The 27,949-nt window shown below is 42.7% G+C and overlaps 3 protein-coding genes across 19 annotated transcripts in view; 1 reads left to right on the top strand and 2 right to left on the bottom strand.

The window, feature by feature from the left end:
* Positions 1–5,022, bottom strand: part of SMC2 (structural maintenance of chromosomes 2) — a 21,903-nt gene extending 16,881 nt beyond the window's left edge. For 2 of the 3 annotated variants that reach the window (XM_074569117.1, XM_074569120.1), the window contains exons 1-6: positions 4,076–4,810; positions 3,029–3,178; positions 2,171–2,293; positions 760–798; positions 466–576; positions 243–287 (exon numbers count right to left, since the gene is read on the bottom strand). In XM_074569117.1, coding sequence (XP_074425218.1) covers positions 243–287; positions 466–576; positions 760–798; positions 2,171–2,293; positions 3,029–3,178; positions 4,076–4,243 — 636 coding nt within the window. In that variant the 5' untranslated portion in view covers positions 4,244–4,810. Of the gene's footprint in view, positions 1–242; positions 288–465; positions 577–759; positions 799–2,170; positions 2,294–3,028; positions 3,179–4,075; positions 4,811–4,898 lie in introns of those variants that run through there. The other variant, XM_074569119.1, reaches the window with a different exon arrangement.
* PTGR1 (prostaglandin reductase 1) lies at positions 5,004–27,949 on the top strand. 9 transcript variants are annotated; one of them, XM_074569126.1, is made up of 12 exons: positions 5,066–5,227; positions 8,298–8,342; positions 16,341–16,444; positions 17,115–17,221; positions 18,304–18,349; positions 19,033–19,092; positions 20,306–20,473; positions 21,917–22,034; positions 22,329–22,484; positions 23,835–23,940; positions 24,938–25,056; positions 27,292–27,949. In XM_074569126.1, exons 4-12 carry the CDS (start codon positions 17,116–17,118, stop codon positions 27,400–27,402), a joined length of 990 nt encoding a protein of 329 aa, XP_074425227.1. In that variant the 5' UTR covers positions 5,066–5,227; positions 8,298–8,342; positions 16,341–16,444; position 17,115; the 3' UTR covers positions 27,403–27,949. The 9 variants fall into 9 exon arrangements, with proteins under 9 accessions (XP_074425225.1, XP_074425223.1, XP_074425227.1 ...); XM_074569125.1 differs by having other exon boundaries at positions 17,084–17,221; XM_074569121.1 differs by having other exon boundaries at positions 5,219–5,567; positions 17,084–17,221.
* Positions 8,106–27,949, bottom strand: part of LOC141735830 (thioredoxin) — a 38,619-nt gene continuing 18,775 nt past the window's right edge. The window contains exon 6 of one of the 7 annotated variants that reach the window (XM_074569134.1): positions 8,106–8,807. In XM_074569134.1, the coding sequence (XP_074425235.1) occupies positions 8,725–8,807 (83 nt within the window). In that variant the 3' untranslated portion in view covers positions 8,106–8,724. Of the gene's footprint in view, positions 8,808–8,980; positions 9,729–13,704; positions 13,788–20,288; positions 22,079–24,679; positions 24,796–27,949 lie in introns of those variants that run through there. The other 6 variants (XM_074569131.1, XM_074569133.1, XM_074569135.1 and 3 more) reach the window with 6 other exon arrangements.

Genomic DNA, 27,949 nt, shown 5'->3' with positions numbered 1-27,949 from the left:
TTCCTTCTCCCTACATTCCTCTCTAGGATTTCCTGGAAGTCCCAAATGACACATTTTATGTATTTGGACAGAATATAAAATTTATCCACGTGGAAAATATTCCACGAATGTTGAATATATTCTACATGTTGAAAATACTCTACAAATGCTGCTGTTTTAGCCACGACACACTAGTTTCAGGGTAGCTCAAAGTATTTTTTCAGTACTTTAAGGGCCCTACCACTCTTCTTATTTTTTGATACCTCTTTCAGTTTCTGTAAAGTTGGAGTGATCTCCTCGCTTAAGACCTGAAACACAAAACAGAACATTTCTATTAATATTTTTACAACTCTTTTATGTTTAAGCATGAATATCTAGTTCTGGGTGTAGAAATGAAATATTCTAAGAGTTAAGAAACAGACTACACTAGTTATTCAGTTATCTTTAACAAATACAAAAGAAAGTATACTTTCCAACATGTAGTACCATTTGAATCATTTTCAGTTTGCTTTCCTTCTTCTCTATGGTTTTTTGGACAGCTATTTTCTTGCATTCATACATCCTAGTACCAGCTGCTTCTTCAATCATAGCTAAAAGCTAAAAGAAAGCAATGTGACAAGAAGTTGATGTTTCTTCTTATGTTAGATAGGTTCAACTCAGAGCCGAGTTGAATAAACATCTCATCGCCCTCTGATATAATTTCCCTCCTCCCCCATTGATTCTTGTCATTCAAACCAAATCAGTAAAACTTCAGACAAAAAACTACTGCAACTTTCTTACCTCTGTTGGCTTCATATTTAGAACTTTGGTAATTCGTCCCTGGTGACAGAAGATAAAAAAAGAATGGTGGTTGTGTACCACATGTACAAACCTTATGAAGAACGACTGAGGGAGCTGGGGTTGTTTAGCCTGGAGAAGAGGAGGCTGAGGGGAGACCTTATCACCCTCTACACCTGAAAGGAGGTTGTAGAGAGATGGGGGCTGACCTCTTCTCCCTGGTGACAAGTGATAGGACAAGGGGAAACGGGTTCAAGCTACGTCAGGGGAGGTTTAGATTAGATATTAGGAGACATTTTTTCACTGAAAGGGTTATTAAACATTGGAATAGGCTGCCCAGGGAGGTGGTGGATTCACCATCCCTGGAGGTGTTTAAAAAAAGGGTAGATGGGGCACTTAGGGACATGGTTTAGAAGTGGCTCTTGTCAGGGTAGGCTAAAGGTTGGACTCGATCTTAAAGGTCCCTGCCAACCTCAACAATTCTATGATTCTATGATTCTATGTAATATCAAAAAACCAAAACAAAACCCGCAAACCACCACCCCCCCATTTTCATACATTATATTATAAACTCAAACATGGGTTTTGGGGTGTTTTGTGTTTGGGGTTTTTTTGCTACAAGGATAATCTTGGTTACTCAACTGTTTAATTCTTGAAATTTCAAACAAGTCACTTCTTCAGGCAGCAAGCTTGAAAGAGCCTATAGTATTTTTTAATCTAGCATACTGTATATAGGCTTGTCCTTCACATTCCCAATTACATCTTAAATAAGCAATGCACGTATTTTGTTCTAGAGTCTTACTGAGTTGATGATGTGGAAAAAGCTCTTAATGATAAATTGGCTTTTTTGAGATTTAGCTCATATGTAACTAGGGGGAAGCAGAAGAGGTGCAAAACTTCCCCCCGCAATTTGGGACAGTTCCATTTGAAACAGTAGATCCTGCTCTGTTTTATTATTCTTGCAAATATTTCAGGGATTTGTCTAGTCCCTGTGTTGATATTTATAAGGGTCTTTTTAATTGGTCAGCTCTCAATTGTGACTAAGGAAAACAGGTATACTAACTTCATTCAAAATACTGTCTAACACGGAACACATAATAAGAAAGAAAATCTCTGTCTTTTTAGCATTATAACAAAAGCAACACTTACCTGTTAAAGAGACAAAAAACAAAATAAAATTAGAATATGTTTTAGAAAAAGCTTGCTACATGAGGTCTTGTGCTACAAGACACATGTTTTAGGGTCAAGCTATGCTGTACTGCAAATCTTAAGTACTTAACAGACATTTGATTTTTACTTGATAAGAAGTTGCTTTTCTATGATTAGGAAATTAAGTGTTCTTCCACTATCTATCCTGCCTTAAACTTAGTGCAATTTCTATTCTTTTTGAATTTTATAAAGACAAACATAATACCTGCATAATGAGGAAGTGAGGGTTATTGACATTGAGTCCAACGGAACAGAAGAGATCCTGCACACGACTGTTGGAAGCATTCACACCATTGATAATATACTTATTCCTACCTCCAATGACAACCTGGATAAGGAAAAGAAATGGAAGAAACTTTAAGTGATTTAAAAATGACTTGACATTATGAGAATATAAATTATAATGAAGGATAAAAACTCTGAGCAAATCCCATGTATTGTATCTTTGCTTACTACACACACATATGCATACTACACAGAACATCAAACCAGGTTTTGTTGGACTGAAGATACATTTAAAATATCTAAGTAAAACATAAGAAGGATCAGTCACTGAGGGCACTATTGATAAGAAAATTTCCAAACTCCATAAGTTTTCACTTTTATTTTTTTTTAAACTTGGAAGAAATCTTCATCAGAAAGATAAAGGTTACTTTGCTCTTGGAGTCCAAATTTAACACATAGTTCAGATATTAAGAGGAAAATATCAAAGCAGAAGAAAAATCCACAAAATAGAAAATTATAATCTGCTTTAGGAACGTTATCTTATAATTATTATGTTGCTGTGCAAGTCCATAGAAAACATTATCGATACAATACATTTAACAATATTAAACTAATTTGCCAAGTAATTCAAATTTTTTTTTATCTAGTATACTGGATCTACTTCCACAGTTTGTGTTACTAGAAGCATTGCCTCAGTTGCACTTTAGAAGCATTGCCTCAGTTGCAAAAACTCAGAGACTTTAAATATTACTGTTTTTTTTTCTCTTCAAAAGTCACCCTGTTAAGCACAGTAAAAATGTACATAGGTTACTGAGCAATACAGATAGTAAAGACTCACCTGCCTAGTGATGATGATCTCATCACTAGCTTCAAATCCCAGTGGGCTTACTTTCTTGTCAGAATTATCAAAGGTGATAGACACAGTTGCTTTACTAATTCCAGCTTGCCCATTTTTATAAACCAAGTCTTGCAAGTTGGCAGCTCGCACCTAAATCCATGAAACAAATAAATCCATTTCTGAAAGAAATTCACTACACAGCTTTAGTGCACTATTGTAGGTTTTGGAGAAATCAATACAAAAAAATGCAGATCTAGCTGTAGATTTGAGTTTGTGTGAGACTGACATTTGGGAGCTGCAAGGTGCTGGTGTTGTAAAACCACAGGCAGAGTGTGCCAGTCTAGTTTTAGTGAGCCAGCTAATTGTTTCTACACGAGATTCCTGACAAAAACTGAATAGATGTTTAAAAAAAAAAAGCCAGATGACTAGTTCAGTCACCAGTACATTTACTTAAAGAGTATTTATTATTCATAATGCAGTTCAGAAGGAAATAATCATAAAGTGTTCCTTGGATTTGTCTACAATTATGGGGGACAAGGGGGAGGGAATAAAAAAAATCACCTAAAGGCAGAGATTCAAAGTGATCTCAGAGCACACAATTTTTTTTGCAAGAGTAAAGCAGGTATATTTTAAACATACTTTAAATAGCAGGCATTGCATGAAACCCAGCTTTTTTTTTTTTTCTGATAAACCAGTTGGCCAAATTTTAAGACCCAACCCCGAAATGAAAAAGTTTATTACAAATAATCAAGTGGTGCCTTTAGCTGTGAAAGTTCTTCGGCTTGAGGCTGCTGCCTTTTAAGTGGATATTTTTAGTCTAATACTCTAAGCTGCATACTTTGAGTTACTGTAGTATATTGATGAAATTATAATTTAATCTTAAGGTAAGAAAGAACAAGAATGAATAAGACTAAGTTATATGTAACAAACTTTTTTTTTTATATAGAAGCACCATTTTAGGTCTTCCATCAGAGATTACTCATGAGAGTAATATGAAATGTTGCTGACAGAACAAAGACCTTTCTTAAATGCACCCTCTCTCTTTACCTGTGTCAGGTTATTGATTCCCAACAGGAAACAGATTGAGTCCAAGATATTGGATTTGCCACTACCATTCAAGCCTGTAATGGCATTGAATAATGGGTCAAAGTCACGAATTTCCGTCCTCTGAGCATAGGACTTAAATCCTTCAAGAACAATTGATTTGATGTACATCTTCTCTCTGTTCCTCAGGGACTAGGAGAAGTATTCCCCACAGAGCATGAAGAAAGGTATCTGGATTATAACCCTACAGATTTAAAAAAAAAAAAAAAAAAAAAAAAGGCAAACTAATCACACTGCATGCCGAACAAACAGTTAAATATGTGAGAAAATGGAAACACATGCCTTTTACAACAAAAAAATTATGCATTTATAAACGGAAAATTCCAAGTAGACCCTAGATCCAGGAAGCATCCCAACAATAACCTGTAAATCGATATTTTTAAGCAACGTGACTTTACACAACCGCTCATCGCGACATTTGTATGCAGACTTGCACGAAGACCGTGGCATAATCCTGGTTTCTTACAAAGCCAGGCTTTAGTCCATCAGCCGGCGAAGAGAAAGGAAAGGTCCGCACCTTTCACAACCCGGCAGAAGAACCCTTTCCAACCTGCAGGACTGCCACCTGCTCGGCCCCACCGCACCGGAGGGACAACCTCGGCTCTGAGGCGCCGTGAACACACGCAGCCCCATCCTTGCCCCTGCCGCCACTATGGCGCCCGCCCCCACCTTCTCACTGACGGCGCCCCGACTCCCCACAGCTGCACCGCTGCCCCTGCCAAGCCAGCCCTCGCTGCCCGCTCGGAATCAGCCGGGTCCCACTCACCAGCCGCTGGCTGCCCCGTTCCCGACCCCCAGTGCTTCACGGCCGGCGCCGCTCTCAGCCGCCCCTAAAGATTGAATTTTGGCGCCAAGACTCGGCGGCCGTTAGAGGAGGTGCCTGATGGTGGCTGCCCCGGCGCTGCCTGCTTCCGGCGGCCCTCCTCTTAGACCAGAGGAGACTGAGGTCTGCCGCGCTTTCCGTTTCAGAGGAGGAGCAAGCACCTCCACAACGAAGCCCCTCGGCCTGAGGGGAGGGCGGCGGGCAGGGGCCGATGAGAAAGGCCCCCTCCACCCCTGACGGGCAGAGAGGGGCGGGCCCCGGGGGGAGAACGGGTGAGAGATGGCGGGTTTTGCTATTGTGAGGGGTTGCAGCTGTGGGATTGCTGGGCCTGAGAGAGACCGAAATGGTGTGTCGTGCTCCCCGCGAGGGAAGGGAGTCGCAACTATGGGATCGTGGTGCCTGAGAGAGGAGGAAACGGCGGGTCTTGCTCCCATGAGGAGCCGCAGCCATGGGTCTGCGGTGCCTGCGAGAGGAGGAAATGGCGGGTCTTGCTCCTGCGAGAAGCTGCAGCTATGGGTCCGCGGTGCCTGCGAGAGGAGCAAATGGCGGGTAGTGCTCCCCGTGAGGGAAGAGAGCTGCAGCTATGGGACCGCAGTGCCTGAGAGGGGAGAGGTGAGGGTGGGTGAGAAGGCGCTTGGGTATTAGTGTGGCGTTACGTGGCGGGGCTGACGATCTTGGGGTTAACTCCAGGCTGCGGCGGGAAGTGTCTTAGTACCGCCCTTAAATTACATTAAAATTAATAAGTGCCGTTCTGTACTCCCACCACCCCTACTGCTCCCCCCAAAAAACCCAAAACCGAAACTACCTATGGTTGGTCAGTTATCTTGCTGTGATTCAGAGGTTTTTCCATTTAAGCAGATTAAAGAGAACCTATTCAAAGTGTGCGAGCGCTTGTCATTGGAAGAACAGTAGTTGTCCAGTGCTGCATTCATCAGAGTGGAAAAGCAAAGTCAGCTGAATGCGTTTACTCTTTCCTGAAAGTGCTGTAGTTAACGCTGTAAAAATAGACCAGTATTTTGCAGGAGGACTGCTGTGATGCACTTTAAAAAGGTAAAATATATTTCAGAAGGTAGAATCTCTCACTAAGTAAGAAAAGAGAGCTGTAAAAAGGTCACAAGGCCCTGTGAAACCAGACACTTGGTATAAACAAACAAAATAAAATGCCTTACTAATGAATGGAATTTTTAGCCTGGAAAAGAGGAGGCTGAGGGGAGACCTTATCACCCTCTACAACTACCTGAAAGGAGGTTGTAGAGAGATGGGGGCTGACCTCTTCTCCCTGGTGACAAGTGATAGGACGAGGGGAAACGGGTTCAAGTTACGTCAGGGGAGGTTTAGATTAGATATTAGGAGACATTTTTTCACTGAAAGGGTTATTAAACATTGGAATAGGCTGCCCAGGGAGGTGGTGGATTCACCATCTCTGGAGGTGTTTAAAAAAAGGGTAGATGGGGCACTTAGGGACATGGTTTAGAAGTGGCTCTTGTCAGGGTAGGCTAAAGGTTGGACTCGATGATCTTAAAGGTCCCTGCCAACCTCAACAATTCTATGATTCTAATGTGAGGAACATCCCACCACAGGAGGCGCCAAAACCGTCTGAAAACCAGACTGCTGATGGATAAGGCATGAAGTCAACAAAAACTTGCAGTAACTGGGGGAAAGGTAAAGGTGGCAGTGGGAGATGTCGACCACCAACTCAGTTGGAGACTGGATACTGAATAGGGCTACACCCCACCTCGGTGCTGGAGCATGTGCACATCAATTAAAGGAAATTGTAACCTTAAATGAAAGCGAGAGACTATACTAATCAATAGAAATTGTTAAGATAAAGTACCAAGTAGTAATTATAACTAAGGGTGTGTATTTCTGTGTTTTGGACTGTATAAATATTCCTAAGAGTTTTTAGGCCGGTGTGCTAGCTTTGTGGATTACCACCTAGCACCCATCTCTGCAGAAATTAAATACATAGGTAATACATCTACTCTGTGTGTATATTGGCGTCTGCACAGTGGGTAAATGACCCCGCTTTGGAGCGACAGCTGGACATTAGTGTTACCACTGAGAGCTGGGGGGCTGCTGTAAAACTGAACTACCTAGCCTATAGTCTGAGCTTATTTTCATCATTTGAAATAATTAAGACCGCAGTCTACATTATAGGGAAAATTTTTTGTGTGTCTGCTCGCTTCAGGAATTACATTGGATGTAGTGTGACCTGTTAAAGGCATTACAGTTACTGCGGGAGGGAAGTATGGTAGCTACGAAGCACTTGATGATGTCCTGTCAGCTGTTCATTTTGCTAACATCTGGACACCACACTAAGAAAAATAATTTTGAAGTATGGGGAAGAATCAGACTTGACACCATGTAACTATACAGCCGTCATTAAATGCCACTTTTGACTTTGCACATTGAAAATCTTTCAAAATGATTTTTGAATTGGTTTTGATTGGCAAAAAAGTCTGCGATCTGTGGCAAATGTGCTTGCACATTTCTTGCCTGAAGGCCACTTCCTGATTAGTTTTCTGATTAGTTTTTTCCTGTGAGTTTTCTGATGTGAGAGGCTTTCTACTATAAAGATAAATATGTATGTTCTATATTTGCATATAACATGAGGGAAAGGGATAATTTGGCCCCTTCTTAAGTGGTTATGTAATAGCTTTCACCTCATAAGCCCTAGAAGTTGGGTGCTTCACTTGGTGTAATGGTAAAATGTGCTATTTTAATGATAGTGTTCAATTTTAAGGAATTAAAAAAATGTTGCAGCTAACTGTCACGGAGTTAGCATGTTGGAATGAATATAGGATGTGGTTTGAGGAAGGAAAAGGTATTTTTATCAGCTGCTTATCTAGGAGAATTTTTAGTAGCGTGATACCATAATGTGCATTATGCCAAATGTATAGCAGATGCCTTTCCTAGCTCTGAAGTCACAGGTAAATACTCTACAAAGGTAAACATATAGTATAGCTTCACTGGTTTATGAAATGAGCATTTTAAGAATTGGGAAAGGGTTTGATTTTGGTAAGTACATGATGATACAGCACAAAATTAATGAAATCAATTCAGAAAGAGGTTGTTTTTTTGGAACTCACTAGCGTACTCCCTAGAATCTCTGAGGGCTGAAAGCACAGTCACAGCAGACACATAAAAGATGGCGTTCTATTTTGGTAAAGGAACACCTGTTTATTTTCATTTCATGGGATGAATTTAACAGTAAGCTTTTTGGGTAGACAGATATTGTAAGGGTTGTGTTTTGGGGTTTGGTGTTTGTTTTTTTTTTTTCGCAAATCATGCTATAGTTAATTCTTGGTTCAGAGGAGATAATTGTTCTTTTTTTCTTCTCAGGACTGAATGGGAGCAGCTGGCTAAACCGGTTTCAGAACACAAAAGGTGAGATGCAGGGAGTGGTCATTCAACTCTGCTCTGTTTCGCCTCGGCAGACGCTTATCGATCCCTATCTATGCAGAGATAACTTGGGGGCAGCTGTGGAAATGGCTCGGCCCGGGGTGGTCTCAACACTGCGTTACAATAAGAACTGAAACCCGAACTGAAACCCGAATGGTGCCTTTAACAAACAAAATGCCCTGAGTCACGCCCCACCGCTATTCAGTGAGTGTGAGACCAGACATCACAAAATAAACATTGCTGTCTGAGGGGCCATCAAACCACCGGGGATAACCATCCCAGATAGTGTCATCCATTCGACCACAGTCCCGAAAAAGGATAGTTAAGTCCAAAGTTTTGGGGAGAAAAAAGGGGGAATCCTCCAAAGTTACAGCTGGTCTGTAGGAGATTTCTGCCCCGCCTTGTCCAGGACGCTGTGCAAGGTAACTTCCCGGGACTGAGTGGCCTTACCTGAGAGAGAGAGGGTAAGTGATTTAATAACGTGCTCTAAGATTGTGATTTGTGCACTTATTTAAGGTATTCATATCTGGCGTGCAGGTGGTTTGTGGGGTTATTTTTTTGGGATCACTTGTTAGGTGGTGTTATAGATTGTGGCCCAATAATTGACAGGAACCAGTCCAATTAATCAAATTAGTTTATTAAGCAAGCGGCAGCAAGCAAAACAGCGCTGGGCGGCCGGGGAGTCTTTGCTCCGCCAACGGCGCACACCCACTTCCCGAAAGTAGCTGATTATATACTCTTCTGGTTCCCGTATATGTGTCAATCCTGGTATATTCTGTGTCTGAGCGACGTGTTGCTAGGGGGTCGGTCTTGTCCCGCCTCCTGATGGTCGTGAGGCTGAAAGCTCCTCATCTTTATCAATGTCCTTGGGGAGACTCTTTTCAGCTTATCTCACAACTTAGCTCTTCCCTTTGAAGTGTTAAAACACACCAGATGCCTGTGATTTAGGCCTTGAGGTGTCAAAGTGCCCCAGACAGCACACCGGATGCCTGTGATTTAGGTATGTGAAGAGTCGAAACAGTGTAAGTTTTCACCAGCCTTTAAGAAAGCCTGATTTGATTAACAAACATGATTCTATTTATTACAGGTGGTAATAGTGTATTCTGTGAATTGTTTTGTTCTTTTCCCCCTAAATTCCACTAGGGCATTCTTCCATTGTATCCATAAGAACTTGCAATAGTGGCGTAGCGGACCTGTGAGTGAAGTCCAAATAAACTGTCAATTTGAACCTCTCAGTGAAGTCTTTTTCTCTCCATCACAAGGACTCAGTTCTGGTGAAAGAAATTAAGAGTGCATACATCCTGAATAAATCTTCCATGAGAGTTTTCTGGTGCTTCAGGTATTTTGAAGAATGTGTTGTAGAAACCTGCGCTAAATAATAATCAAAACCAACAATAATAAATAAATATGAAATTATAACTTTGCTTGCTCCTAATATTGATTTAATTCCTAAGGTGTTCATGTCACAGTTCATATGAAATAAGCACTAGTTCTTGTGCCAACAGCTAATTATGAATTAAGTGTGCTAGTTGCCATTATGTAGTCACTGAAAAATTCAGGTTGGTAGGGATTTTAGGAGGTCATGTAGTCTGTGCACATGGGCAAAGCCAGACCAGACTCACCAGATTGCTCACAGGCATGTGAAGTTGTAAAAATTTTGAAAGATGGAGATTCCACAATGTGAAAACCCATGCTTCCCTCAGTCTAAAGTAGGTACAGATTTCCTTGCACCAGTCAATAGCATCTGAGATCCACTAATGTAGGTTCTGGCTCGGTTTGCTGGGGAATTTGGGACAACAGGTGAACTGGCAAATCCAGTCAGTTGTTCAGATTTGATTAGCACATTGAAATTCACTAATTTTACAGTTTGGGAAGGGAAGCAACAACAAAGGTTAAATACCAGACCAAGTATTAAGCAGGTGATTTAGAAAGTCTGGTCTTCCTTCTGTCAGGTAACTGAGACTACATTTCTAATCTAGACAAGTTGAATACCCACTAGATGTTTTTTGTTCTGTGGTGGTACTGCAGTCTCCTTGTGGGGTAGGTTTATATCTGCTCAAGCCTATACCTCTCATGAGCTGATATTCCTGCTAAGGTCTACAACCCTTGAAAAGAAGGTTCCTGGAGGAGAAAGTGAGACCCTGGAAGGCTGGCAATCCCTCTCAGCTCACAAGGGCAACAGATCAGTGCACGTTCAGGATTCTCAGATGGGAAAATCTTTAGCCACAGAAACCAGAAGTCTGGAGAAGGACCGTCTTCTGAATCTCTTGTTTGTGTAAAAAAACTTGTGAAGCTTTACTTGGGGATTCACCATGACCACTTTTGGTCTTGCATATTTAGGGAGGTCAAAGCACCAGAGGAAAGGCAGGCAGGCAGGCTAAGAACAGGGGGTGTGGGGTGAGTTAAAGGATTTTTCTTTCAAGCCTGCAGATTTAGTGTTTTAAACTGCAGTGGTGGATGTAATCCTTGGTCTAACTCTCACAAGTTTTCTTGTGCTGGGCCACACATCACAGCCTGATGGCTTCTCTGTCGTGGCACTGGGAGCCCTAGGATGGCATTTTGCACAGATGGACCCATTTTCACTTGCTACAGTAAAATACTGTGCTGAGCTGATGTGCGCTGCAGGAGCAGGGAGGTCCTCAGGCCCCTTTGCCAGATGCTGTCTACTGTCTGTAGCGATACAACAAGTGCTAACCACTGCTGTGTGCTTCCACCCTTCCACTCCATCTCCTTAGACTCTCATTGATTTCCCTCTTTTCTTTTTTTTTCTTGTCCCTTTATCTTTTCATTTATCCGTTTCAGTATCCTTAATACTACAGATGTATTGGAGTGGTAACAGATAACAGGTATGTATTGGATTTGCTAGGTGGGCTGGAGCAGCAAGTTTCCTTCTTGAGGGAGAAGCTGGTTGCAGGTTATGAGCAGGAACTCATTCCAAGGATCAATCTGCCCTTGTAATACTGCAAAATTTCAGGAGAGGGCCTCAGAAGGATTGCTGGTGCTTGAACGTATGTTTGTAACTTCCGATCTGAACACACGGGGCTGTCTTATTGCACTCCGCTGCAAGAGACAGGGGTGTTTAACCTTTGTAGAGATCAGTAATGAGAACTGTGGGAAGGAGCAGCCAACAGGCAGGTTTATTAAGTCCTGAAGGTCTTGCAGTAACTTTATAACATCAGATACCAGCCTGAGATTTCTTATCTTTTTCCCCTAAAACAGCATTACTTGCTTGGTGTAGTCAAAAGTTTGGGGGTTAATTTAAATGGAGTTTTCTAGAAATCTAAGCTTAACGGGACTTCTGCTTTTCTTTGGCAGCTGTAAAATCAAGCAAATAAAACACTTCTCTATGTGGTGCAGTAACAGGCATGTCCTGCAAATATAAGAAGTGAAACGGTGCTGCAGTATGTCTCCACAACTTTGATGAAATTTTGCATTTACTGATGTTGCAGCATGTGTTTGGACTGTATCAACATTTAAGCAAGGGGGAAGTAGAAAGTGCTTGAAAGACATTTAAGAGTGCCCCGCAGTGACCAGGGAATCACAGCTGGCCCTTCAAGAAGCTTTGACTTAGTTTGTCAGCCCAGGTTATCTGCAGTGTCCTGTCTTCCTTCCCACCTGTGGGCTTCTTGCTTACTCTTTCTTATCAGACATAGTTCTTAAGATTCTCATTTTATGTGCAATTTCTGAGAGATGAAGGGCAGCTGATGTGTTTCAGTACAGGTCTTGGCTTCCCTTTTCCCCTCCCCGTGTCAGCTCTGTCTGCAGGACTGTTGAACTTCTGTTGGAATTACACCCTTGTAACAAAGTGCGGGACAGCACAGTCTTTTTACCTAGTGATGACTACTTACCTCGCAATCTTTGACCTCCTTCCAGGGCCTTATAGCATTGCATAATGAAGTTGCAGCTTTATTGTTTCATAATGCAGTGTCATGCTTGCTCAGATATTTGCAATATAGCATCTGCCAAAAGTAGCATGGGAGTGGTTTGCCTTTACCTTACTTTTCACTACGGGAAAAACATTATTTCTGAGAAAGCTAAGCCAGAGGGGAGGAACAGGTAATTTTTGCTATGATTTGCAGGCACTTGGGATTTGAGGCCCTGGTAACTCCCAGGTAACTGGTAATCCTGTAATGTATGGGGAATCCCAAGGTAGCCTCTGGATTATGACTCCCTTGGCAGACTCTACTGCCAAGAAGTCCTTTTAAGTTTGTTTGTTTGTTTTTTAAAGTATTTAGAAAGTCTTTTATGCTGGTGCCTGGCAGATTGCTTTGAAATGCAGCAGGAGACTGCATAAATTGGATCTGGAGGAAGGGACTAGACGAGATAATGATTTCCTGAATAACTTCTCAGTTGTGGTCTCAGTTGTGGTGATCGGGTGGATTTTCCTCAGCACTGATCTACAAACTAGTTATGTCTGAGAGATATATTTCACTCAGCTTTTTATTGTACCCATTTCTTACAATGTAGCTGGAAGCATAGCTGTTCCTGCATCAAAATGGAGATAAAACAAAACTAGTACCACAGCCATTTCTGCAAATTAATTGTGACTGGCAGCAAGATGAACTGTTAAGCTAACCCCGAATTCGAATTGAACTTACTTGTAACTGACAGGCTTCTAAGATGATTTTGTCCTGAAGATTAGATATGGGCAAGCCCAGGCTAGGAAACCATACCACACAAGACATGAATGTTCGTTGAGGTTACTTAAGGAAAGTAAACTTTGCTGGTTTGACTCATGGTCCCTTTAGAGCTGTGCTATTCTTCTACTTAATATGAAGATTCCCAAATTTCAGATATCACCACCAGCTCCTCAGCATCCAGTCAAAGTCTCTCAATTTTCTCAGACTTGTCTGTCTTCTCTTATTCCTGACCTTATTTTCCAGTTGCTAGTGTCTCCTATGGGATCCCAGTTTTCACCTCTTCCTTCTTCTCTTCTCTCCCATTTTCCCCTGAATTGTGAATCTCTGTCCCTGCGCATTTTGGGGGATTGAGCTGTGATAACCTGCGTGATGGTGCTTTACTTGCAACTCAGCTACATTTGCACCACCTGCAGTGTCTGAACACAGACTGGATCTTTGCTTTCTTACATACAGTGTTAGTGCACAAAGCCGATTCCCCAGTCCATTACTTCTTTCCTAGGTGTCTGATTTTATGGAAAAAGTTGATAGAGATTAATATAAAACTTTATTCTTTGATAACTTGATGGGCTAAACAAGAGGACAAGAAGGGTTTGAAGGACCTCAGAGTAAATGCTGTCTTGGACTTCAATTTCAGTTAAAGCTTTAATGGTTCTTTTGTAAGAATATCAGGCAGAAATTCATCACCTTTTTTCCTTGGACTTGCTAGAAATGAATTATCATCTTCATGGACTGTCCTTTCTGAAGTTTTTCTTATGGCTGCAAAGGCATGATTGTAGTGGTCTATGAAATACTTTATACAGAAAACACACAAAAGAAATGTATTATTCAAACCTACTGACAACAAAGTAGTTCTACGGTGCAATGGTTACTGCTCTTGAAGCTGAGATGGTGGCTACCACATGCTTAGTCTAGTGATCCTTTTGCTGGATCCCACAGATGTTGCATCACTGCTGTTTATGCTTTAGAGTTCTTTAGTATGCTTAAGCAATGTAGTCCTTACCGGTTCTTATGATTTTATATCTAAACATACAAAATAATCTTGGTTTGTTAACCTAGAAATTGGTGTGCAAATCCATTCATCAAGCATGTGTCTTTGTTCTGTTTTCTGTTAGTTTGGTTTGGGGCTTTTTGTTTTACAACCGACAGAGAACATCCCTAGCCTTGAAGTGACTATAATAATGTGATTTCAGTAAAAGGTGAGAAGCAGTCAGCAGAAAATTTGTCCTGTTCCCAAAGTCCCTAAAGGTAATAAAAGTGGTTCAGTGAAATTCATCTTTCCGTATTGTTTGTAGGAGGTCATTACTCTGCTGAAAAATCTGTGTGTTGCAAAAAGTAGAGATCTTTTGAGAGGAACATGAAGATTGGTGTGGATGGAAGGTCTGAGTGTGGAAGCACCAGAAGGAACAGCAGAAGAGAGGTAGAAATGGCCAATACTGATGGCACCTAGATTTGCAGATCATCAGGATTTGTGCGGCTTCTTAGAGGATCAGATAGGGAAAACAGAGGACATCCTGGACCAATAAACAACAAGTTCTTGTACTCAGACTAAAGTGAGGAATCAAGCTATTAAGAGATGGTGGTGGGAACTAAAGAAGAGGGCTGGAGCCTTGAGGCACACAGAGGAAAGAGACAAAAAGCAGGGGGTCAGTATTGATGACTCACAGAGGTGAGATAGGATGGGAGACAAAGCAATTCTGAATCACTGTTGGCTCCCCGGGGGTACAAATGGAGCTACCCAGCGTCCCTTGTCCCCGTCATTCTTGGCTGGAGCACTTGGGTAGCTGTGTCTGAACGCAGGACACGCTGCTGGGACAAAACAGCTCTTTGTGAGTGTAAGCAAGTGAGTGGGGTCAGTTTTCTGTTACTCCAAATTTACTTTTTGCTCCTGTAAGCCCCTTTGCTGAGTTTGCTTTGCTGTTGCTGCAGTGTTGCAATATAATATAGTAATATATAGTAATATAATTGATAGCAAAGCAACAGCAGCAGTGGATGGAAATGCTAGGGTAGTTGCCAGGGGAGTGCCACCTGCTGCTTTTTTTTTTCCCTTTTTTTTTTTTTTTTTTTTTTTTTTAAGAAACAACGTTGGCAGATCAGCTGGCAATTGCTGCAGATAAGTTTTCTGTGACCTTTGTTCTTGTTGCGATTGTATGTGGTAAGTGAGGAATGCTGGTTTTGGCTGCTCACTTTATGAATGCAGGATGCTTTGACAGAAATCTTGGTGATACTTCTTTCATTTTGTGAAAGAGCTACCTGTCCTGATAAAGGTGATTTCCCCAGCACACACTCCTCATGCAGGAACCCTTCATCTGTGTTGTGTTTGTTTCTCATCTAGGAACCCTGTTTCATCACAGAAGGTTGCTGAGTGCTGATGGGTTTCTGGATCTGGTGGCTTTTGTTTTTATCTGAATAATCATAGAATCATAGAATTGCCTAGGTTGGAAGGGACCTTTCAGATCATCTAGTCCAACCATCATAATGGAGAGGTTGCCCTGTGCCTCTTTTAAAAGTAATGTTTGTTTTCTCAGGTCTCTGTTCCTAATTAGTACTTTTGTCTTAAGGTGTTTTGTGGTTGAACATGCTGCTATGTATCGGTCTCTTTACACTTTTCACCCTTTGTATTCTACTTGAATATTTTCGCAAGAAAAATAAAAGCTGAAGACAGATAGTGCCTGGACAAAGTTCTCTGCCATGCCACATGCCTCATTGCAACACAGTTGAGGCAAAATGCCAAAGCTCGCTACTGTTTCTTAAGATGGCTCTCTAATGCACAGATTCGGGCATGCAGAGGCATGGCCATGCAAGCTCTGATCCTTTGGTGTGTGCAGTGGGAGCAGTGAAGGTGTCCTTTGAGAGCTTGCGGGCATCTCACCATGAAAATGTCATGATAGTGTGACAGTGTCCCCTTGTGATAGTGGTGTATTATGGATCATGTGCTATGTTAAATGATGGATTGAACATTGAATTTTGTATTCATTTTTAATTAGATATTTTTTCCTCTGTGGCAGAACTCTTAAGAGGTTTAGGGCAGGACTGATAAAACGTGATTTGAAGAAACTCCTGCTGCAGGGAATAATCTCAGTCTCCAGGCTACAATGTTTTGTAGTTTCTAAGACTGTGGGTTTTGAGTATTTAGCTTTGCATATTGCAGAACATTCTTGTGCAACTGGCTGGGCGGTGAATTGGAGCAGTCTGTAAGGATGATCTCAAATCTTAATAGGAGAAAGGTGACTCATGTTGGGTGTGCCCTGTGCCAGGTTTACTGAGTGTTTACTCTTTCTCCTGAGGAAGTGGACTGAGGGTGGTACTTATTCTGTTCATAAAAGCAGATGGCTTTGCCTTCTAGGAGGTGTGTGACTGAGGGAATCCAGCCACCGAGTGAGTCGGGTGCAGAGCGTTATTGGCTGGCCTTGTCAGCAGAGGACGTGGTTTTCTACCTGCCTGCTCTAAGTATAAACCTCTCTTTCTTTGTCCTTGTTGATGCACTTGCTTTTAGGAATAAGAAGGGGGCTGTAAGGGTAAAGCAAATGTAAATAATTTGTTTGTTTCCATCTTGTATAGCAGATGCTGGTGACAATGTGCTCCCAAGTTCCAAGCCGTGAGCTTGGCAACTGGAGAAAAGCATTTTCTTTCATCATAAGGGGTATCATGGAGAGAGGTCTTTCTTACCTTTGCATTTCTCCCTTGCACTTTAAGCTTGTAAAAGTTTAGGTTCGGTACTCACCCCGTGTAATCAGGGCAGAAGAATTTAAGTGGTTTATATTTTTCCTTCCAGGATTTTTTTTCTTTCCTTAAACTAGTAGATTTTCCCACTTTGATTTCTTTCGAGTGGGGGCTGTACATCTTGCTGGGGCTGACTTCCCAGACCAAGGCTTGCTGTCAGCAGTCCAGGAGGTCCAGCAGGTCGCAGGAAGCTCTGGGTTGCTTAGGCAATGAGGGGGCTTTTCAGACATTTTCTTGATACGGCGATACTACCACAGGATGCAGGCAAAGGCTGTGACAGCACTTTATCAAGTTACTGCTCTGCTTTGTAAAGCTTAAAACTAGCCCTCATGAGCAGACCAGCACCATTGGGCATCTCTTTGACAGGCGATCTTTGGCTGTGCTGTTTGCTGTGCAGGATGGTAACTGCCAAGGTGTGGGTTCTGAAGAAGCATTTTGAGGGTTTCCCCAAAACCAGTGACTTCGACCTGAAAAAGATAGAGCTGCCAAACCTAAAGGATGGAGGTAAGTGGAGTGCCACCTGTTACTGTTATTTCCAGAGGCTGGCTGGTTGCTGATGAATGACTGTGTCTCTAACTGTTTGTTTTTCTGGCTTGAATTTTCGAAAATGGGTTGGCACGGCATGTGGCAAGCCATGCACCTTAGCAGAGAAAGGCAGTTGCTCAAGAACATGTATGTTGATGGGTTTGGTGGGTTTTAAGACACACTGCATTCTGATAATATCCTTAGAAACAGTGTCTGAGCTCTTCTAACTCCAGCGCGCAGCAGCCATGGCATGCCTTTCACAGTCTCACAGTGGTACTTCTGTAGTATTCAGGCACACTTAAAAATTTCATGCCTGTGGGTATTTAAGAAAATGGAGTAATTTCTTCCTTCCCATTTTAATCCCTACAGCAAGGAAAGACATAACTTCATACTAGAGTACCATTTTTAAAGGAGATCGCCTTTCTTATTCTGAGTAATGGGAAAATAGTTAAATCTGAATAAATTTCTAGTTTGTACTAGCTAGACCACTGCAGCCCAGGCAATGAAAGGTATTATTAGGTGGAGTTGAACAGCTAAAACTGCTGTGTGAATGAGAATTTAATTAAAATTTGTTCTACAGTGTATTTCACAAAAACTAGTGTCATTAGAGACAATAACATGGATTAGGCTACCTAGAAAAGACAGCCTAATGCTTTCTGTTTAAGGAAGTTGTATTTGACCTGTGCTGAGGTTTCTTACCACCCTCTACTGGTTGAATCACGAGAAGGCATTTCATATCTGGGTCAAAAGTAAGTTAGTGCTTTGCTTTGGGGTTTGGCCTCTTGAGCCTTCTATAGAGAGAGAAGGCAGATAGAGAAAAGAAGCTAGCCTGCTAAAGAGACAGTACAGAAAGTGTTTTTTGTAACAGTGAAGGGATAATCCAGACAGAGTTAATGAATGTAACAGTTGTTTCTGTTAGTTTTTCCCCAAAGGATTACGGGATGTGGGGTTTTTGAGCTGTCATGAATTCCTATAGCTTTTGTTGAAAGACTGACTTTGTATGGAAACTATGCTTTACTGCACTGCTGACGCCCAGTAATTTGCTTTGTCTTTTTTTGCAGAGTTGCTGCTTGAATCAGTGTTTCTCAGTGTTGATCCTTACATGAGGTATACCGTTTTCTTCTTTTAAATTGCTGGCTAAGATACCTCATTTGATCTCCCACTTAAACCTCGAAAGAATATCTGCCAGGAGCGTCCCCTGTTGCCAGAGTCCCAGATGCCTTTGTCAACTTTTTATAAAATGTGTGTAAATTATAAGACTTCCAGTATGGACCTATGTCAGATTTAGCCAGACATTAGCATAATGATGCTGCAGCCTGACTTTTCTCAGACTGTGGTGTTGTTTCTTGTCATGTCTCTTCCACTGGAATGTAACAGGCTTGAATGAGATTGCAGCCCTGTTGCAGTAGCTGCTTCACTTGCTGATATGCCCATGTTAATAGGTGGTGGTTCAAGTACAGGGAGACTGGGTAGTTTGAAGAAGTCCGGTGAACCCTAGCGTCAGAGATAGTTCTTTGGAGTCTAAGCCTTGTAGTGGTGGACCATGCTGCGAAAATTAGTACTATTGTGTCCCCAACGCTCTAGCCCAGTATTTGATCAAGGTGGGATGCTCAGGTAGCTGGCTATGGAAAACATCCAGTTATGTCATTACAATGACAAGCTCGTTGGAATCTGTTCAGCATCACTGCTTATGCTTTCTTTTTGGGTCAGACAGTAGCTACTACTTAACAGTTTATCTGGAACATCATTAAATTTGCTTACAGTAAGCCAACTCTCTGCCTGTGTTACAGACCTTACAGTCGACGGGACATGAAGGAAGGGGACATAATGATAGGCACACAGGTTGCCAGGTGAGATCTTCAGTTCTTGTTATCCATACACATGGCAGATCTCAAAGGAATGTATTAACATTTGAGACATTTGCAGCCTGCATTACATATTCTTGACGTGAGTCTACATACTTCTGCAACTGTGTTCTTGTTTGTAATTGATTGGACCATGGTTTTCTTGTGAGAACCTCTTTGCCTTCTTGGAGAGCCTTCAGGCCTCTGATGTGATCTATATGTTATTTCTGGCGATGATGTTTTAAAAGGAAATTTTTACAAGCAGAGGCATGAAGAAATGACCATTGTACTTGTCCTAAGTGTCAACTTCATGTTTTAAAATCTGATGTGCTACTAATTGCATGCCAGAAACCATGCATGCTATCTACTCCAGCTGAGAATACCTCAGTGTCACCTAAGATACAGCTCTAGTTGTAGCCAAAGGGTTTTAAATCCATCCTTTCCCAAGCTTGTGGTAATTTAGCTACACAGATGTTTCCCTTTGTCAGCTTGCTCCTGCTGTGCTGCCTCTAAGTTACTGCCCAGGAACATCTGTGGCCTTCGACTCTTGTGTTTTTCTGCAAGAGCACTGAGGGCTTGGATAAATTAACAACCAAGTCTGTTGAACAGAAGGCCAACTGTTTTCAATATTTCAAAGCTGCTTACCTACCATTCCCCAGCGTAGTTTTCCTGTTGGGCTAAGAAAGTTGAATTTTCATTTGGTGTAGAGACACTGCAAGTATGAACTTCTCCCTGTTAGATACTGCTTTCTCTGTGGTTTTAGTACCCCAGGAGGTTCAGCCTTCAAGATCTCCAACTTTTAAATGAGGTGCAGGTTGTCTAAGGAGGGAACTGCTTGATACAGCCTCTCTGTGACTTCTTGCTTTTCCAGCCTTTAATCCCAGCATCCTCTTTCCTGCGTTCTAACTCAGATGCCTAGTTTGAATTCATACCAGGCTGGTGCTAGTCAAACAAAAGTCAGCATCCATGTGGGAGCATTGAATTTGTGGTGGGCAGGGCTGAGTCTAGAATCATATTGCCCAGTATCCCCCTGGTAATCAGAGATTGTAAACATTTTGGGAAGCCTACAGCATCAGCAGGTGTGGGCTAAATGTCCTGGCATGAAATATTTCTTTTCTCCTTGCATCGCATGGCAACGGGAATAAAGGAGGGAAGAGCCAGGAATGATTTGTGTCTGACAGGATATTCTTTTTTTTTTTTTTCCCCTTCCTTTAAACAGGATTGTGGAAAGCAAGAATCCTGCCTTTACAGTGGGGGACTTTGTCGTGGCTAGAAGTGGCTGGAGAACTCATTTCATCTCTGATGGGAAAGACCTACAGCTCCTTCCTTCTAGTTGGCCAGAATCACTCCCCAGATCTCTGGCTCTTGGGACAGTTGGCATGCCAGGGTGAGTTTCGAGATCCAGAGGCAGCTACCCCCTGGATTTTGCTGTGCAGGATGTTTCCACCTATTTGTATGGCCTTTTTCCCCTGTCTTGTTTTATCAGTATGTTGTCTGCTCACTGTGGTAAAAAGTGTGCTGCTGGGTGCCCTTAATCCTGTAGGGGGCCTGAAGTTTGGCCCATCCTCTAGATTAGAGGAGACTTGCCTTGGACATTTTGGTGCCGCTCCTTGAGAAGTTGTAATAAGGTAGGAAGAAGATCCAGGAGGGGCTGGAAAGAATCCAGTTCAATCTAAATTAACCTCAGTGGAAAGACTCAAACTTCAGTGGCACCTGGACCAGTCTGCTTTTGCGGATTGGGCTCTTCTGCTATCACCATTTCCAGAATTGCCCCAGAATGGCAAAAGACAGCTGTCATATTGTGCAGTAAAACAGAGGTCCTTTAAATTGCACTGCAGCAGACAGAGCTGCTGTGCTTTGGAATCTGTATTCACTACTGCAGTCTCTCAGTCATCTCATATTTCTTCTCTCTTTCTCTGTAGTTTGTATTGGAGATCAGGACTTGGCCAGTCCTGTAAACACAGACGGCTGTCAAAATGATCATAACATTGTGTGTGATGCAGAATCGTAGAATCATAGGGTTGGAAGGGACCTCTGGAGATCATCTAGTCCAACCTCCCTGCCAGAGCAGAACTCGTATTTCACTTTGACATCAGGCAAGATGCATGTTTTTCCAGACAGCTGCAAGATGGATTCAGTTTGCCCTTTCGGTTCAGACCAAGTGGGAAGCTCTCAGCTTGAATTTAGGAGTTAGAAGAAAAGTTTGCTGGGATTCTGGGCCAGTGGATCAATTGCTTCAGGAAGCTTGCAAAGCCTGACGTTATTCAGTATTAATGTGATCAGTGGAACATGCTTGAGCGAAACCTACACTGAAGGAATTACTATTCATGCAGTGGCCATAGCTCTGCACAGTAGTCCTCAGGAGCAGTGTGCCCATCAGTTCAGCAAGGTTTTGCCACCATTTTTTCTTTTTCTGACAGCGTTGATTTGTCATGAGTATCATTTAATCTTTGCCTCAATCTGGTAGATACCAGCTGGCTACTGACCTCTATCTAGCTTGGATTCACTGTCTTTTCCAGTGTGTAACCAAGTTGTTGCCTTACGGAGTTATCTCTGTGTTTTTCCTTTTTGGTAGAGAGCACAAGGAAAGCTGCTTTCACCTAAGGCAGACTTCTGCCACGGCATCCTGTTTCGCAGTAGTGTATCTGTATTTTTTCTGGAATGGCTGTAAAAAAGCCAAGTTAAGAAGTTTGGGTTAATTTTTGTATTCGTAAAGAATGAGGAAAACTGAATCTTGTTCAAGTTGTGACAATATTTTGGTTCAGTGTGGTTAAGTCAAATCTCTGTATCTGGCATCTTTTATTCCTCACTGAGCACTCTTTCTTCACAGCCTCACTGCGTATTTTGGTCTGCTGGAGGTCTGCAAGATGAAGCCAGGCGAGACAGTGCTGGTTAATGCTGCAGCTGGCGCTGTGGGCTCTGTGGTGGGGCAGCTTGCTAAAATTGGGGTGAGTGGCTTAAACTGCTCATACTTGCTCCTCAGAAGGCTCACCTGAGAGACAGGGGAACAAGGCCATGAATGATCAGGAGGGCAAGCGTCCCTGAAGGCATGCCTACAGTAAGGTCTTGAGACGGGACAAGCTCCTGAAGATGCAGCAAAGCTAGTTGAATATTTCCTAGAGCTCAAGAACTCATATGGTGATGGCAGCCTGACTTTAAGGGTGAGCCCTTCACCCAGCACTTTGAGTGTCAGCTTGTGTTGTGAGGGGATGTTTAGAAATGTTTCTCTCCTTTCCTTGCAGGGTTGCAAAGTGGTTGGCTGTGCTGGCTCAGAGGACAAGGTTGCCTATCTGAAAGAAATAGGCTTTGATGAAGCCTTTAATTACAAGACTGTTACATCTTTGGATGAAGCACTGCGTAAAGCCTCTCCTGATGGCTATGACTGTTTCTTTGACAATGTGAGTTCTGAGAGAGGGCCTTGCCCTAAGCAGGCTGTCATTTTCCTTAAACTGTAGCAGGAACTCAATATTGTATACATCTAATTGAAGAATACACCAGGAAATCGATATTGAGTTCCATCTAATTGAGAAATTATCTCCGTAAGAGCTTACTGTTTTCCTGTTCCCTTCCCACTTTTATTTCTGCAGCCGATTTTGGGCAGTAATAGAAAGAACAAAGACTGAAGAGCAAAGCTGCATTGTTGGTGGTGTTTGTGAATGGAGAGAGAGAAGCTTCTCTTCACTCTCTGGAAAGTATGGCATATTTTGGGGAGGTGAGGGTCACAGTGAACATTTAACTGACGCTGAACAGAGAGAGCTCCAGTCCATTCCTGGCCCTACCTTGAACCACAGGCAGTTCTCTGCTGTTACTGGAAGGGGAACAAGCATGGATGGTGCCATGTTACATGGCCCAGGGGGCCACACTGGTACCTGTAAACAAAATAGTTGCAAGGCCCTCTTGTGAAATTGCTGTAGTGGCATGTGGTGTTTGAATGTGACCGTCTTCTCAAGAGGGTGTTTGAATGTGACCGTCTTGTTCTGGAGGCTAAGAGAGTTTAACAGTCAAACCATATCGGTTAGCCTTCAACGGAGAACAAGCCCTGGCTTTTTTAATTTCTTAGTATTGATAACATATGTATTATACCTTATAATATAATATGCATGGTGCTAGGGCAAAGCACCTGCCCCTGCTGCAGGAGCTCGTGTTTGCTTTGCCTCACCCTTGCAATTTCACGTCCTGTGCTGCTAAGGTCTTAAATAGGTTTTATGGTCACGTCTGTTCCCTTCACTCTCACTTCCAACGTTTGTACAGAGCTCTCCCCAGCAGTAAATTTTCTCATGACTTTTCTCCGTTAAGAGCTTCTGAGCACAGCATATCCTTATTTGTGAGAAGATAATCATTAAGTAAAAACTTGACATCACCATGTTGTGAAGAGGTAAAAGTGCAGACTGGTGTGGGGGAAAAGCAGAGGTGGTGCTTCTTAGTGCCCCTAGACATGCCCCTTAAGAGGAGGGATCTAAGGGCAAGTCCTGCCCAATGCTTCCAAACCAAGCTTTGTGAAGCAGATTTGGAATTAAAACCAATTTCCTGTATTCATAACTAATTTTTAGAAGAGTGAGATCAAGTTCTTATAGGTGTTGACTAGAGTGTAAAGGTGTAAGGGTTTCCTGCAGCCACCAAGTCTTTGGAGTAGTGGAACCTTTCCACCCTTTGATTGAACCTGTTGGTGCAACAGTGCAAGGTTGCAGGTTTTGGCAGTCAATGCTAAACACTGGATTCTAATGCTGCACATGCTCTGGTTCTCATAGGTGGGTGGAGAATTTGCCAGTATTGCTATCGATCATATGAAGAAATACGGAAGGATTGCAGTCTGCGGAGCCATCTCTCAGTACAATGACTCCGTGCCTCAGAAAGGTGTGGGCTTGCTTTCTTGTGTCTAAGTTTTATTTCCTGCTTGGTAACAGCAGAGAGAAAGATGTAATGGGAGTTTCTGGAGATTTTATTGGTTGTTTCTGTATTGACTGTATGTATGTGTGTACATTTGGGTAACTCTCTGCTGCCGTGAGACAGTGGGAGTGTGACCACGCTCCTTGTGTCCCCTTTGTGCACGCTTGTATTGGATGGAGAACATCAGCTGATTAGAAATGAAGGAGAGACTAAACTACTTAAAACAGGATTCCCCAGGGCTCTAAGCAGATACAGATCAGTAGAAGGCAGGTGTGGTGGCATGATGCCATTTACACAGTATGTACTTTTAGATGAACGAATGGATTTCCCTTGGGTTTTTAGATGAGGCAGCTTAGGGTTTATTTTTCCATAAGACTTCAGCTACTGGTGAAATGTGGCTGAGATGAATATTCACTTTCAATAGCATTAAGTTTTCCAAATTTGCCTTCTAGAAGAAATGGGAGGTCTGAATTCTGAAACAGAAATCTGAGTCTGAAACTGACTGGCTTTGGACTCCCAGATCACTTTAAAAATGAGACAGGCTGTCACAGATTTTTATGATTGAGGGAACTGTTTTTTAATGTGTATAACTTTTTTGAGATTAGCAAGAGCATGAGAGCTTGACAGACTATCAAACAAGCTGTCAAAACAGTATTTCCAGGATTCATCTGAAGCCCCTTGGATGAAACTAAAGTCATTTTACTTCTGAATGAAACTTTTTTCAGAGTGTTGGGTGTTCAGCCCCACAGCTTGACAGATCAGGCTTTTGTTTCCCTGAGTGGCTGTCTGCCCATGAATCTTTGTTCTTTTGTCCTGGAAATTCTGTTTGGAAAAAAAATAGTAGTTTTGGCTAGAACAAAGTGATTCAGTGGTCTTCACTGGCTAAAAGATCTCTTTACGCATTGGGTTTTATTTTAAATGAAACTGATATTGCAGGTGGTTTGCTGGTTCCTTTCTCTTGCAGGGGCTTACATTCAGATTCCAATGATCTTCAAAGAGCTTCGAATGGAAGGATTTATTGTGTCCCGCTGGAATAACCGCCGGGACGAAGGTCTGAAGGCCCTGCTAAAATGGGTGGTGGAGGTAAGGAAGGAAGGGATAGTTTTCTGTAAGGTGTACTCACACCATAGCTTCCCTCTTTGCAAGGGGTCTCTTGTCATAGTTGTTGAGCTGAGGTCCCAGTGTGATACTTTTCTTCCACCTGACTTGATCTTTGAGCCTTTTGGGGGACACTCAAACCATAGTCAATGTGCCTGATCCCTTGTGCTTTGTTGAAACCTGCAATATTAGCTTGTATGCTTAGATGTATTCCAGAATACATGTAGGCATTGAAAAAGGGTGCTTCAAGAGTAATTCAAAACACTTCTCTGGCAATGAAGAGTTTCATGTTTAGAGTAATTCCTCTGTTTCTCATTCATCACTCTCCTTTCATTTGTAAGTATGAGCAAGGGTTGCCATTGTAGCGTTGTGCTGAAATTACTGTCAAGAATGGATGATTTTATGGAATTGGGAGCTGGGCTTTAAAGGGACTTTAAAGGGAATTTCTTAAATTTTATTTTTCTAAATGGAGGCTAAGTTTAACACTTGGTTCATGGCTGTGAAAAGCTTGTGAGTGTGAACACTAAAGGCTAAGAGGATCTAGCTTTTACAAACATGAAGATTTGGGATTGATAACTTGGATTTGCAATTTCATACTTCCCTATGGGTAGAGACAGGCCTGGCTTTGGGGAAACAATCCCCTACCTGTCCATTGTTTGGGGACCACCTAGCACTAAATCCGTGCTGGCGTGTTTTTATAGCAGTGACTTTTGCTCCCTGTTATGACTCCCAAGTAGAATCACAGAATCATAGAATCATATGGTTGGAGGGGACCTCTGGAGATCATCTAGCCCAACCCCCTGCCAGAGCAGGGTCACCCAGAGCAGGTTACACAGGAACGCGTCCAGGCGGGTTTTGAATGTCTCCAGAGCTGGAGACTCCACCACCTCTCTGGGCAGCCTGTGCCAGGGCTCTGCCACCCTCAAAGGAAAGAAGTTCCTCCTCCTGTTTAGTTGGAACTTCCTATGCTCAAGTTTGTGCCCATTACCTCTTGTCCTGTCCCCGGGCACCACTGAAAAGATCCTGGCCCCATCCTCGTGACATCCACCCTTAAAGAACTTATAAGTGTTGATAAGGTCCCCCCTCAGCCATCTTTTTTCCAGACTGAAGAGACCGAAGTCCCTCAGCCTTTCTTCCTAAGAGAGATGTTTCAGTCCCGGAATCATCTCGGCAGCCCTTTGCTGCACCCTCTCCAGCAGTTCCCTGTCCCTCTTGAACCAGGGAGCCCAGAACTGGACACAGTACTCCAGGTGTGGCCTCACCAGGGCAGAGTAGAGGGGGAGGATGACCTCCCTCCACCTGCTGGCCACACTCTTCTTGATGCACCCCAGGATGACATTGGCTTTCTTGGCCACGAGGGCACATTGCTGGCTCATGGTCATCCTGTTGTCCACCAGGACTCCCAGGTCTCTTTCCACTGAGCTGCTCTCCAGCAGGTCAGCCCCCAACCTGTCCTGGTGCATGGGGTTATTCCTCCCCAGGTGCAGCACCCTACACTTGCCTTTGTTGAATTCCATAAGGTTTCTCTCTGCCCAGATCTCCAACCTGTCCAGGTCTCTCTGTATGGTGGCACAGCCTTCTGCTGTGTCAGCCACCCCTCCCAGCTTTGTGTCATCAGCAAACTTGCTGAGGGTGCACTCTGTCCCCTCATCCAGGTCATTGATGAATATATTGAAGAGGACTGGACCCAGTACTGACCCCTGGGGAACACCACTTGTCACTGACCACCAACTAGACCCTGTGCCCCTAATCATGACCCTCTGAGCTCTCTCTTTCAACCAGTTTTCTATCCACCCCACTGTCCATTCATCCAACCCACACTTCCTAAGCTTCCCTATGAGGATGCTGTGGGAGACCATGTCAAACGCCTTGCTGAAGTCAAGGTAGACAACATCCACCAGCATCCCCTCATCTATCCATCCAGTCATGCCATCATAGAAGGCTATCAGATTAGTCAGACATGATTTCCCCTTGGTGAATCCATGATGAGTACTTCTGATAGCTTTCTTTTCGTCCAAGTAGAAGGTCTTGCAGCAAAAGCAGATCCTTAAAACAGCCTACCTAGTTTTGCAAAGTTACTCTGGTGCATACCAGCTTGTATATTTCAGATGAAACATACAGGCTAGAGAAAAATTGTTTGCATTTTAGTCCCCTGAAGATGGTGAAAACTAGGCTGCTGGTGAGTGAAAACTCAGCAATTTCCTTTCTTACTTTTGACAGGGAAAAGTGAAATGCCGTGAAGAAGTCACTGAAGGATTTGAAAACATGCCAATGGCTTTCATAGGAATGTTAAAGGGAGAAAACCTTGGGAAAGCCATTGTAAAAGTCTGAAGGTCTTGGGAGACTGGCACAGGAGAATGTGATTCTATTAAGTGCTTTTCACTAATTGAAAGGCACGTTTCAGCCTTTTTGCTGGATGTTTGGTGATGATAGCTTCTGTTAATAGTTGGGCTAGTAAGTGTAAGCATATGCCAATTGCTTTGCTTCTGAAGAATTCGAGAGTTGCTTCCCAAAGCTACATTTAAAGAAAAAGCGCCTTAACACTGCTGAACATCATCAGAACTGTAACAGATTTAATAGAACCCTGAACCTTCCTACAAGTTGGCTTGGAGAAGGGAAAAGCAATTCCAAAAGCTTTGCCAGCTAATGACTAATGTTTACCTGTTGATTTGGCCCAGAACTTGGCAAGAGGGGTTTTTTTTAACCAATATCAAGGAGCAAAGAAGAGGCTAACAGCACCTGGGAGTTCCCAGCTTCCTCACTGGCTGTCTTTTTGGGTTTTTTTTTGTTTTTTTTTTTCTTTTACATTTGTCAGGAAATGTAGATATCTCACTTATTGTGAGATTATGGAAAGAAAAAATAAATCGGTTAATGGCTA

This window comes from Larus michahellis, chromosome Z (genome assembly GCF_964199755.1).
Source record: "Larus michahellis chromosome Z, bLarMic1.1, whole genome shotgun sequence".
In the NCBI taxonomy this organism is placed as follows: Eukaryota; Metazoa; Chordata; class Aves; order Charadriiformes; family Laridae; genus Larus; species Larus michahellis.
This window is presented reverse-complemented; position numbering and strand designations above follow the sequence as displayed.

Coding starts and splice junctions, on each gene's coding strand:
- PTGR1 (XM_074569121.1), top strand. CDS start 5,539: ATGGGACCGCAGTGCCTGAGAGGGGAGAG. Junction 17,222..18,303: donor GCCAAACCTAAAGGATGGAG/GTAAGTGGAGTG, acceptor CTTTTTTTGCAG/AGTTGCTGCTTGAATCAGTG. Junction 23,941..24,937: donor TGACTCCGTGCCTCAGAAAG/GTGTGGGCTTGC, acceptor TTTCTCTTGCAG/GGGCTTACATTCAGATTCCA.